This window comes from Argentina silus (genome assembly GCF_951799395.1).
Source record: "Argentina silus genome assembly, chromosome: 8".
NCBI classification, from domain to species: domain Eukaryota; kingdom Metazoa; phylum Chordata; class Actinopteri; order Argentiniformes; family Argentinidae; genus Argentina; species Argentina silus.
The window spans coordinates 5,569,905-5,582,203 of NC_139662.1; the positions used below are offsets into that span (position 1 = coordinate 5,569,905).

At 42.3% G+C, this 12,299-nt stretch overlaps 3 protein-coding genes across 3 annotated transcripts; 2 read left to right on the forward strand and 1 right to left on the reverse strand.

Annotated features, from left to right (window-relative positions):
- Nucleotides 1-460: 460 nt before the first annotated feature.
- ttll9 (tubulin tyrosine ligase-like family, member 9) lies at nucleotides 461-4,650 on the forward strand (the record flags this gene model as incomplete). The annotated part of the gene is made up of 14 exons (XM_083674704.1): nucleotides 461-475; nucleotides 674-720; nucleotides 967-1,062; nucleotides 1,193-1,304; nucleotides 1,614-1,799; nucleotides 2,033-2,101; nucleotides 2,230-2,320; nucleotides 2,446-2,486; nucleotides 2,721-2,808; nucleotides 3,135-3,193; nucleotides 3,403-3,599; nucleotides 3,981-4,094; nucleotides 4,256-4,380; nucleotides 4,580-4,650. 14 exons carry the CDS (start codon nucleotides 461-463, stop codon nucleotides 4,648-4,650), a joined length of 1,311 nt encoding a protein of 436 aa, XP_083530830.1.
- A 204-nt stretch (nucleotides 4,651-4,854) lies between these two features.
- On the reverse strand, nucleotides 4,855-8,409 carry fam217ba (family with sequence similarity 217 member Ba; the record flags this gene model as incomplete). Its single annotated transcript, XM_083675968.1, has 4 exons — nucleotides 4,855-7,790; nucleotides 7,892-7,956; nucleotides 8,104-8,200; nucleotides 8,303-8,409. 4 exons carry the CDS (start codon nucleotides 8,407-8,409, stop codon nucleotides 6,359-6,361), a joined length of 1,701 nt encoding a protein of 566 aa, XP_083532094.1. The 3' UTR covers nucleotides 4,855-6,358.
- A 1,316-nt stretch (nucleotides 8,410-9,725) lies between these two features.
- Nucleotides 9,726-11,896, forward strand: ppp1r3da (protein phosphatase 1, regulatory subunit 3Da). Its single transcript, XM_083675172.1, has 2 exons — nucleotides 9,726-9,791; nucleotides 10,174-11,896. The coding sequence occupies exon 2, from the start codon at nucleotides 10,202-10,204 to the stop codon at nucleotides 11,120-11,122; it is 921 nt and encodes a 306-aa protein (XP_083531298.1). The 5' UTR covers nucleotides 9,726-9,791; nucleotides 10,174-10,201; the 3' UTR covers nucleotides 11,123-11,896.
- Nucleotides 11,897-12,299: the final 403 nt, after the last annotated feature.

Sequence of the window (12,299 nt, forward strand, 5' to 3'; positions counted from 1 at the left end):
CATTGTTTGTGCGTTACCTACAATGTTGCCATGTTGCCAGTAAGATTCTCTGTGTGGAGATATTTCCAAATGTAGTTCCAAATGTACCTTATCCTAGATCAGTTTCTATAAGAGTATGGTCCAAACCAGCGTATTGTAGCCTACATAGAGCGTATAATTTCACGTTTACATCGTTTGTGATAGAGCGGGTAAAATAAAACAAACACCATTTCATTTTTCATCAAAGAAATGATCGAATGCAGGCCCCTATCTATAGGCCCTCTATCGCCATCCAGTGGTGATTTGTATTATGTAGACCTCTACTGAATTTAGGTTGTCATGACAACAGATGTCAAACGAAAGGTGCTGAAAATGGCTGGCTAGCTAGCAAACAATAACATAACTAGCTGTCTACCTTTGCGATTATCCACAGTTACCTGCTGAGCATTGGATATGGATGTGGTTTATTTTATCGAACAAAATGTCTAAAAATAAGGTAGGAAACACCAGAGAATGGAACTTTAGCTAGTAGCTGCTCTCTTTAGCTAAAGTCACTAATAAGCCACCTGACTACTACTTTAACTTGCCAAGCTTAAACTAGCCATAGCAAGGGGTCATGACAGCAAATTATCCTCTTCCTAACTGGTTTCACTTGTTCAGGCAATTGTTATTAACTCATTAATTGCTTTAGCAGACTGCAGGATACAAGGGTCCCTATGGTTATCAAAAGAGAAGAGACGGGTGAGTTGGGTGAGCAAATATAGCCTAGTTGGCTGTTTTGATACTAGCCTTGCCCATGCAATGGAGAGGCAAGCCATATTAGGTCTAGTTGTTTGATTGGTTGGTTATTATGGGAAAGATCCATGTTTAGTTTAACTGTCTTTGTGTCCAGCATACAATACTGCAATGTTAAATGGATCAAGATAACGTACTACTGTATATGACATGGTGGCAATTGATTGACTAAACAAAACGTTGTGTCCACAGGGAAGGAGGAAGAAGCTGTGTGCGTTACAAATGTGGCCTAACAAACACCATTCAGGATGTCCTGCGGCAAAGACCAGGCTGGATTGAGGTTAAAGAGTGAGTTGTGTGCGTGTGCGTGTGTGTGTGTGTGTGCATGTGTGTGTGTCACATTGCATTGCATGGAATTATGTGACAGATGCTCTTTCCAGTGTAACTTACCGGAAGTCTTTCATCTGTGTTCACGTAGTGATGGAGAATGGGATTTTAACTGGTGTGATGTTGGGTGGCTCAGAGAGAATTTTGACCACTCCTACATGGAAGAACATGTGAGGATATGCCACTTTCGCAACCATTATGAGGTAAGTATCATTATGGATGTATTGTATGTACATTACATGGTCAGTTGTATTTTCACACAGTTAATGGTAAGAAAATGGCCAGCAGGTGTCACTGTGTATTATTCTATAACATTATATATAACATAACATTGAGATAGAAGGGGATGAAACAAAATCTTTATCATTGACTAGGGGAATAGCTCACATAAGGACGTAAATTCCTAAGTGGCACTCTGATCAAGTTAACACACACATCTCTACACTATGGTACTGTCTTGTGCAGGATCATAACACGTCCATAACAGTCTTTTACTTTGCTGTCCGGTGCAGCTGACCCGCAAAAACCTAATGGTGAAAAACCTGAAGAGGTACCGCAAAACAGTTGAGAGGGAAGCTGGTCGCATTGAAGCAGCCAAATGTGACTTTTTCCCCCGCACCTTTGAACTGCCCAGTGAGTACCACCTCTTTGTGGAGGAGTTCAAACGAAGCCCTGGCAGCACCTGGATCATGAAACCGGTGAGAGGGACCACAGTAAAAGTGACATTGTAGGCTACATAAGCTTAACATACAGTAGCACAAGGTTATTATCATCTATAGAAGTTAGGGTAGTAGAGAAGAAGACCGAAACTCATTATCTACTGACGTAATACACACTACTCTCATTTCATTAGAAGGGGGCCTCCATATATATGTTTAAATGTATTAAGTTATTCCTTTTTAATCTTTCCTTTTTGTCAATCTTTGTTCAGGTAGCAAGATCTCAGGGGAAGGGAATTTTCCTGTTTCGAAAACTCAAAGACATCATGGACTGGAAAAAGGTACGGTTCTTGCCTTTGTACCTGTATGTTTGTTAGTGTACTGACACACACACACCCCCTCACACACACACACACACACACACTCACTCACACACACGCACACACACTGTATGTTTGTATTCGTACAGGATGGGAGCCGCTCTGAGGAGCAGAGAGACGAGACTCAAGTGGAGAGCTACGTTGCACAGCGCTACATAGAAAACCCCTACCTTATTAGTGGTAGGTTTATCACACACACTTGTTTGCAAAATTACAAAATAAAATAATTATCACCCAAATTGTATGTACTCATGATGTCCTGTATTGCTAGTATCTGACTCTCTCCTTCTGGCTTTTCCTAACAGGCAGAAAGTTTGACTTGAGAGTGTATGTCTTGGTGTCATCAGTAAGTATGGATATGCTCGATCATCAATCAAAATCATGAAGTTAGTCACTTGAGGACTAAATCTCAGACAAAGATGTGACACATTTCAGTGGTTCATAGACCACTTGCGGAATGTCCGAACTGATATGTTTGTCCAGATATACAGTATGTGTAGTCAAATGAAAAGCAAGTACACCAGAATCCCTATTGATAACAAAGCACTGTCTGCATTGTATATGTGTGTGTCTCTTTTAGTATATCCCACTCAAGGCTTGGTTGTATCGAGATGGCTTTGCCCGCTTCTCCAGCACCCGGTTCTCTCTTAGCAGTATTGATGACCAGTGTATCCTTCTCATTGTTTACATTCTAGCCCTTTGACATAATCGATTGATTATATAGTTCACTTGGAAACACATTCTCATTTCACTACATTTTTGGGGGGGTCAACTCCATTTAAACAGTCAGTTTAGGATAAACAATAATAAATTGTAATTTACAATTATATATTTTTTTGTCACTTGGAACCTTATCACTAGAATATAAAAGGATTTGACCCAAATTCAGATTTCCTGTAGCAGCAGATGCTGTTCCCCTAGCATCCCTTTCATCTCTCTCCCTAGAAAAGACAATAATACACAGCCAAAACTATTCCTTAATACCTCTCCTCAGATGTCCACCTCACCAATGTAGCCGTGCAAAAAACAGCACCAGATTATGATCCCGAGAAGGTGTGTGGAATACCTTAAAAACCAATCAAAAAAGAACATGCTTTTGTCAGACTACTACAGCTAGTCAACCAATATACTGTATCTCTCTCTCTCTCTCTCTCTCTCTCTCTCTCTCTCTCTCTCTCTCTCTCTCTCTCTCTCTCTCTCTCTCTCTCTCTCCCTCCCTCCCTCCCTCCCTCCCTCCATTCTCCCTACCCATGTCTGTGTAGGGCTGTAAGTGGCAGATGCAGCAGCTACGACGGTACTTGGCAGCCAGACATGGAACAGAGACGGTAGAGGCTCTGTTTAAGGACATTGACAACATCTTCGTCCGTAGCCTGCAGAGCGTGCAGAAAGTCATCATCAACGACAAGCACTGCTTCGAGCTCTACGGCTACGACATTCTGTTGGATCAGGACCTCAAACCGTAAGACATACCCCCTACCCCCATTGATGTGCTGTATTTAATGTGTGTTTTATTGCTGTGATGTCAAGCAATGTAAGAAAATATAACATTCTGACAATTAGTCAGACCATGTATTGATTAGGTCTCTGTATGTGATAAAAACAACTCAATGCAATTTATCTTTAATAATACACGTATTACTAAATGTGATTTCATATTTTGGTGAGAAATCACTGTGAAGTGGTAGGACTGCCACCTCTCAACTTGAAGTAAGATAGTTGTAAATTCTCCTTTTTAATGTCTCACTTATTTTTTTTGTAAAATGCATTGTATTGCAATGGTGTTTGAAATGTGCTCCAAATAGTTTGATTTGATAGATTCAACTCCTGTGTTTCTCCCCAGGTGGCTGATTGAGGTGAACGCCTCTCCCTCTCTCACAGCCAGCAGTCAGGAGGACTACGAGATGAAGTGTCGTCTGCTGGAGGACACCTTACACGTCGTGGACATGGAGGGCAGGTAGGGATCTTCGTCGCCTAGGCCCTAGGCTTCAGGAAATAATTTGATGGGTCAAAGCCTATCTGGTCCTTTCACCTATTACTGGTCACTAAGGAAAACAGATGAGGAGAGGAAGCAATTAACATTGAATGGAACTAATTAGCTGTGTTTTTGCTCTTCAGGTTGCCTGGCAGAGAGAAGAGGGTTGGTGGCTATGACCTCATGTGGAACGACGGGCCAGTCTACAGAGAGGATGTCAACCTGGAGACCCTCGGCAGCTCCTGCTTCACTGCTAACACACACTTAGGTAATTAAGACCATACCTCTAACTCATTATAGTTAGTTACTGTATCTAGTTACTATATCAGTTAAACAAAACACAGTCTTATTGAGTGTACCAACAATTCATTTGTTTACATTTCAGTTAATTTACTGCCCACCCACGAATTGAGGAGCTTAATATAAGATTGTGTTATTACAGTGTTCGCCTCTCTGCAACTGTACAGGGTGTGTAAACGACAGGAAGAAGCAACTCCGTCAGCTGCTAAAACCCTTTCCAGGCCAGAAGAGGATATGAGAGGATATTTCCATGTGAAATCAAGAGTTACAGTATATAGTACTTATGAGAATATATTATCCCCCACAACGAGTATGAGATTCATAACTAATAAATATGTATTTTCCTACATACCTATCTTGTTTGACTCACAGTGAGGTCTTTATAACAAATTGTTCAACTTTACAATGATACAGTGCAAAACATATTTATTTCTATGCCTTACAAATAATTGCATTCAACATTGAGATATGTACCACAATCTTTCTGTGTGCATGTCTGAACATATACAACAGCTCTAATCCCTGATCTATGGTTTTGATACTTTACATGAACATCAAATAAATTAAGTGAAGAGGTGCAATTTGATGATGTCATAACAATTACATGAAGTGTTCTGATAAATTAATTGTACAATCATTACAAGAAAGTGATCATGATTATTATGTAAACATATGGAATAATATACATTGTATATTAACATGAGGACTACGTTTGATATTCCATCGATCCATCACATTCAACCAATGGTATAGCACAACGAACATACCAAAAAAGGATACATTCCACTTTCTTTGCTTCACATTTTTCTTCTACCCATGAAAATGTCAAAATTGTAAACATAACAATGTCAATGATAAATACAAGTCGAATTGTACGCAACCCAATATCTATCATAAATAGAACTATGGTATACAAAATTTGGAAAAATATGCATTTACATTCGTAGCAAACATTACACTGTCTCTCTTGAAAAAGAAAACAGAACTCAACCTTAGGCAAAATATATATGTAATAGACTGAAAAAATTACAGTCTATTCAAACAACAGAAAAGCCCTTAAAACAAAACCATTGCACAAGTAGCGTATACTGTATCTAAAATAAATTACATCAATCATATTCAACTTGGACATACAACCGAACTGTCAAAGCAACACAATTAGACCACTCTCCCTGTTCAACAACTGAACCCTTGGATCAGTAGACACTTGAAACATGAGGCACCAAAGATACAGAAGCAAAAATGACATCAATGTCAAAATAGTGAGAGAATAAAGAAACAAATACAGTACTTTCCAACAACAAATAACTACATTAGACTAATAGTAACAGCTTCTATTGAGTGACCTGGTTTTATGAAAGGTAGTTTCAGATGAGCAAACTGTTGACTTGTATTCTATAATACTACAGTATAGGCCTACAGTGTATGTATTATCTATTTTCAAACATCACTAACCTGTACTGACAAGTGGCTGTACGGTACAGTGCAAAGAGCCTTGAGCCAAGGTGTTCAGTTTGCCGTAAAGCCGTAATTGATTATACAGTCTGAAATTAAAAATGCTAGCAAAAATATTTTCTCTGCACAATCTTAATATCAGACATTATGGTCCTAGCTCCATGTACAGTGAAGGCTTGCATGTATTGTCTTGTTAAAATTGTTTACTAACAGTTAAACATTACATTAATCTATAGATATTTACTTCATGTTGCCTTGGAATAATGTTTTTGGTTCTTGATCTATGAAAGTATATTATTTAAAATCATTCTAAATTAAATAGCTGTTTTCTGTTTTGACCTTTTGAAGGTTACTAACAACTAGCTGACTGATTTAGACTGTAATACAGTTCTACAAAAACATGTTAGTAAAGTACAGATCAAACACAGACTGTAGCTGTAATAAAGCATAGCTGTAAGCTCCACTACTGAGCAATGTGCCAGGCAATGTAGTTACTTTGCAACAAAGTGAACATTTTTTGCTTTTCCATTTGGCTTGGTGGATAGTGGTGCTTTGGAAAGAGCAGGCGGCTCCTTCGCCGTTCTTTTAACCCCGTTTTTAGACACCGGACCTCTAGCTTCTGTCCTCTGCCAGTCTTTCTCAGCCTTCTTGGTACTGTTGGCCTCTTGTTTACTTCCAGAGTAAACGCGTTTCTCCACACTTGCGGCCTTAGCCCCGCTATGCTCTTTCTTGGCCTCTGTTTCTGTATTAACTCTGGCACGGCCCTTCTTCACACCGACCTGACCTTTGCCACTAGCATTAGCGCTGGGCTCCTGGGAGGTTTTGCGGACATTGCCCACTGCTTGCATGTTTTTCAGGTGACTCCTTCCTGCTGAGGGGCTTCCTGGGGTTTGTACTCCTCCCCCTCCGTTGCTGCCTGTGGCCCTGCCCTCAGAGGAGGTGACCCGGCTCTCGCTGCTGCTCCGTTTGGAGGGAGCTCCTGGTTTGGCCCTGCGCTCCAGCAGGGGGCTTAGGCGCGAGTGGCGCTGGTAGGCATACAGGGAGCAGCTCCCATTGCAGAGGGGGTAGCGAATGTGACATTGGGGGCAGACAGGGAGGCGGAAGAGCTGCTGCTGTGCTGCCAGCAAGGGGGGGTTATTGAGGGGGGAGAAAGGGAAGGCCCGTTGACACTGCCGTGGCCCTTTGGGGGAGCTGAGGCGGGTGGGGGGTGCAGTGTGGGGACGAGGAGGGTTGGTGGCCATGGCGGAAGGGAAGCCTAAAGGCCTGGGGCGGCCCCCAGTGGCACGTACACTCTCCGTCTGCACTGTCTGGATCTGGAGCCACTCTAGCTGCAGCAGCCTCTCCAGGTAGTTCTCCAGGGGGCCCACTGGTTTGGGCCTCGGGGCGCCTCTGCCCTCTGTGTGGAGGAACACGGCCAGCTGCCGAAGACTCCAGGTGTTGAAGGGAGGAGGCAAGAAATCTGGGTAGCTATAGCTGGGGCTGTCATCGTCACTGTCGCCTGAGGCCCCGCAGGGTCCTGGGAAGGCCGGGGGGAAGTCGCTGGAGTTGATGACCTCGGCGCGGAGGTTGAGGGCGGGCGGAGTGCAGGGGGTACAGGGAGAGGGGAGAACGGGCAGCCTCTCTGAATCGGAGAGGTCACTGGCACTGTCTGTATCGTCTTCCTTCTGCTCGTAATGCCTAAGAGACTCTAGTGTGGCGACTTGAGTGTGTGTGAGCGTATGGGGCTGCATTGGCCCCTGACGCAGCCCAGGGATAGGAGAGAGGGGCAGAGAGAGAGCCCTGCGACTCCTGCCCAAAACACCATGGTCCTGATCTATCTCAGCAAAGCATGGGGACATGTGCTGTACATCTCGCTTCTCCTCTTTCCTCTGTGTAGAAGAGTGTGTATGTGGTTTAGACTTCAAGCCTCCCTCTTCTTGAGGGCTGTGGAGAATTTAGAATGGTGTTAAGAATTTGACTAGATTGTCACTAGATTATGAGTGATTAATTAAAAGATTATTTACAGGGTCTCGCTGGAAACTTACCTTGGTAGTTTGCTTGTGTTCCGGGTAGTGCCAGATTTTACTCTGCTCCCTTTATATTGAGTTCCCTAGAAGAAAGAGGACACATTATTACACACTCTTGCAGTCTTTGCCAGACATTGGTGCATAAGCTATAGTTAATCAAATGTGCAAACTGTCATAAGAGGACCTCGCTGGCTTCATTGGCTTGATAAGTTCACCAGGCAGGCTCTCACCCTCTGAGCTGTCGTCACGGTGTCCTTATCCTGACCTGGGAGGGCATTTTTGAGCTGAGCTCCTGCCTTCTTCAACTTGTGGCCTCTCTTTGAACTACTGAAACAGGAGAGTGGTTTATTATCTCTCATAGTACTCGTATAGACTAATGACATTCAGGGTATGAATAAATAATAATTCCAAGCAGCGTATTGTTATTACCTGGTCACCGGTCCGTTATTTTCAGCATTTTTCACCCGAACCTTCTCTTTAGAAACCACCCGTTTCAGTGCCGTGGACGCCGTGCGTTCCTGCATGATGGGTCCCATGATGCTGGCAAGGGACTGCTGCTGTTCTTACTATATGCAACGGAATAATGTCCTTGCTGCTATAGTTGCCAACCTACATCTCTTTGGAGGTACTCTATTCTTAGAATCAGGGTAAAATCATCCATTTCACCGAAAGTGCTGCAGTGCATCGTGCGCAGATGATGTCGACCGTCGATTCCCTACACTATGAATACAATACTCCAGTTTTTTCGAGGGTTACTGTTTCCAGACACAGCAGCCTAACGTTGAGCCCTCATCCAACACCAGGCGTGCAAAATATGACTGGAGTATTACGCAGATATTCGATCCGATGCGCAGAATAGGCTGCAGACCCGCTTTATTCGGTATGAAATAGGTTTGTTTACCTACTGCTGTCTGGTTCGCTAGATCTGTCTTTGGTACAGTGAAACTGCTCTCTGTGTTCTCTGAGCTCCAATAGTGGAACTCCGCCAACCTACTTCCGGTCAATGTAAATGTATGTAAATGAGGATTTCTTCAAAATAAGAGCACCCGAGTTAAACTTTATTTTGCATTTAAACATAATAAATAGCTATATAGGGATCAAGGAACCACAAACAATATGCTAATCATCTTAACATATATATATCTCAATCATAACCATACAATACGTAGTATAGTATTGCCCCAAAAGGGTTTGTAATTGTTCTTATATCCTAATTACCCTGATGAAATGCTATTGCCCCACAATATTGCTTCTGGCAATAAAGACAGAAGCTTTTATTTTAAAACGGCGAAAAGCGAAACCGGAAGTCTTGATGGAGCTAGATGGCGCTTATTAGAGTTCAGAGAACACAGATGAAACTGCTGCTATTTGGCAGCTAGAATGGAGTTGTGGGAGTTGTAGTGCTTACAACTGTAACGCTTTACCCACAGAAAGGCTGTTGTGTGTTTTGTTTAATTATTAACCTTGTAAACCATTACATGTATTTCAAGTTCCGTTTAGAAAACTGTCGTGCCATCGAATATTCTCAAAATCTTACAATTATTATTGTAATTTGTTTAAGCACTGCATTTCCCACTAGACTTCATAGGATGTCATTCTCCACGTTTGAGAGGGTCTTTGTGAGCAAGGCGCTGCGCAGAATCACTGATGTCCAAATCACCTGCTTTAAGAAATGTCAGCGAATCTGCGCAGTGCCCAGGCTGATACTCTCAAACGCGGAGATCGCCATTACAAAGTCACACTAACTGCGCGCATCTTTGTTGATCTACAACGTGCGATGTACCGTGTACACACAACATGAATACAGCCACATCCAGTGCACGTCTGTCTACGTGTATGACGCACGAGAATGGCTGCTCTTATGAAATACCTGTAAATGGAGGATCTGGCTTCGGTTTAAACTTAATAGCGTTTGATGGTGAGGTGTTGTAATTTGTTCACGATAGTTTGTATTGCATAACATTTTAGGTGGTGTACTGTAGATGCAAAGATCATGCTTCGGAAGTTACGCCCACTCTTAATGAAAGATGCACTATAAAAAAGACCTAAACATTCTGATAGAAATTATCCTTTATTTTACAATGAAGACATTGCAATTAAGACACTATTTTATTGATGCACTACAGTAAGTGTAACCGTCATTCGTGATTCATTTCAGTTACAGTCTCACCCCAAACAAAAAGGATGCAATGACTTTTAACACTGAGTCAAAATAAATAATTGCATATGGCTTTCTTTGCATGAACTCACCAGATTTGAGAATACTTATCCCTTTCTTTTTCATTTCCCCTTTCTACAAGGTGTGCAGAACCTCAGCCATACCAGCTCATGGATAGATCTATTGGACATTGGCAGGAGGGGAGTCCATCTAGGAAGACAGAGCTGCCATTCTCTAAGGTCTCAAGTAATGTCCCCAGGCCACGCCTTACGCTCAATCTGACTGAAATGCTCAGGTCGAAGCCTGATACAGAGAGAAAGCCTGTTCGAATTCGCCCCCCGAGCCCAAGGGCCCCTCCACCCAAGGAACTACAGTTCAACCAGGGTCTGTCCTGTGAGCCCATGCCCAAACCCATCATCAGAAGACGCTCACGCTCTCTACCCTCCACCTCAGAGAGGAAGAGGCACTCCCGGAGCGTTGGGGTGCGTTTTGTGGACTCTCTGGGGCTGGACCTTGAGGATGTGAAGATTTTCAAAACCGGAGAAGATCCATTTGTGCCACAACATGTCACCTTCAGGCTTTTGATGGGCGCAGAGTTGGCTGGGGGCAAGAACTTGGAGATCTCACTGCCATATTTCACACCAGTGTTCCTTCAACAACCTGGTGACCAGCCTGATTTCCTCAGTCGCCTGTACCACCAGAGAGTGTGTCTGGAGAGGGTCTTGTGCTTTGAGCTGGGCATCATTGGAATCACCCAGGTCCTCAACATTGACTTTGAGAAAGATGTCAGCGTACACTACTCCTTTACAGACTGGAAGAGCTGCACGGAAACCAAGGCCTCCTGGGTCTCCACCATCGCCAATGCCTGGGACGGAATAGAGGGTCAGCTCAGTTGTGATACTTTTCGCTTCCACCTTCCTGTTCCCCCATTCCTGCAACCGGGAGCTGTATTGGAGTTTGCAATTCGATACAAAGCTTGTGGGACAGAGTACTGGGACAACAATGAGTGGCAGAATTATAAATTGGTCTGCCATAACTACAAGCTGACCGTGCCTAAGGAATGTGAAGACAGCATGGTACACTTTATTTAAGATGATAAAGAAGGGAGCACTTCCTGACAAGAAATGAGAACCTGTAGCTAGCATTCTTCTGATAATACTGTGTCTGTTATAACAGATATCTGGTTGAATACCACTTTATACTGTAGGAGCACTGAGTTAGCCATAGCCACAGTCTCACACTGAAACATTACCACCTCAGCTTGGGTATGTGTGACTATTAGTGCCATTCTTTAATATACTTAACAGAGCACATCTAATATTGATATTGAAGTACATGTTTTAATTATTATTATATTTAAATGCAGTAGACACTTAGGGGAGAAGACCCCACTTTATGCACTGAATATCACACATTTCACTGTGAAATTCTTGATAATTTCCAACTGAATAATGCACTTCTTTCCCTATAATGATTTCTACAATGTGGGTGTTTTATAAGAATATGTTCTTATGACAGGCCTCTTAATTAAATCAAACTTACTGTGTGAGAAACAGGAACAATTATCCACAACAGGGTGGTTGTGTGGAATACAAAATCCAGATCCAGATCTGAATATATTTCAATAAACAAAAAAGCCTTACTCTGTGAGTAACTGGTCCGCAAGCCTGCTTGTCAGTCTAAATGAGCACCTGCAACTGTCATTTTGAGATACCTCTATAACAGTTTTTTTGTTTTGAAGGCAAATATTACATTAATGCAAATTAATAAGATAAGTAGGCCTTCTTTTATCAAATGTTTAGCAAATCACTGATGAAGCCAAGGTTATGTCTTCATAGTTGTTCATACCTGTAAATGTTTGCATAATTCATGTTTTTGCTTGCTCTTTTAAATTAAAGCATCATATCTAACTTAATTGTCTTGAAAATATTGTCATACGTTATTAGTTCACGATTTACTGTAATGGGGGTATACTTCACATGTACAATGTTTCCATAACAACAAATCATGGAACGCAAGCGAGCTAAAGACGCGCGCATGCTCACTGGCCAGGATATTTCGCGCGTCCTCTACATTTACTGACTGAGGGAAACTGACAGGTATTTGACAGTACACCAGAATAACTCAATGTGTCTATATTTTGACAATAATTGAATGTTTGCACTAGTCAAAAGTTGTATGATAAGTCTATTAGCCAAGAGAAATTTGAAATCGTGTTTTGTTCAATGGACAAGAAGTTTGTTTCCAACGATCTGAATCAGCTAGCTG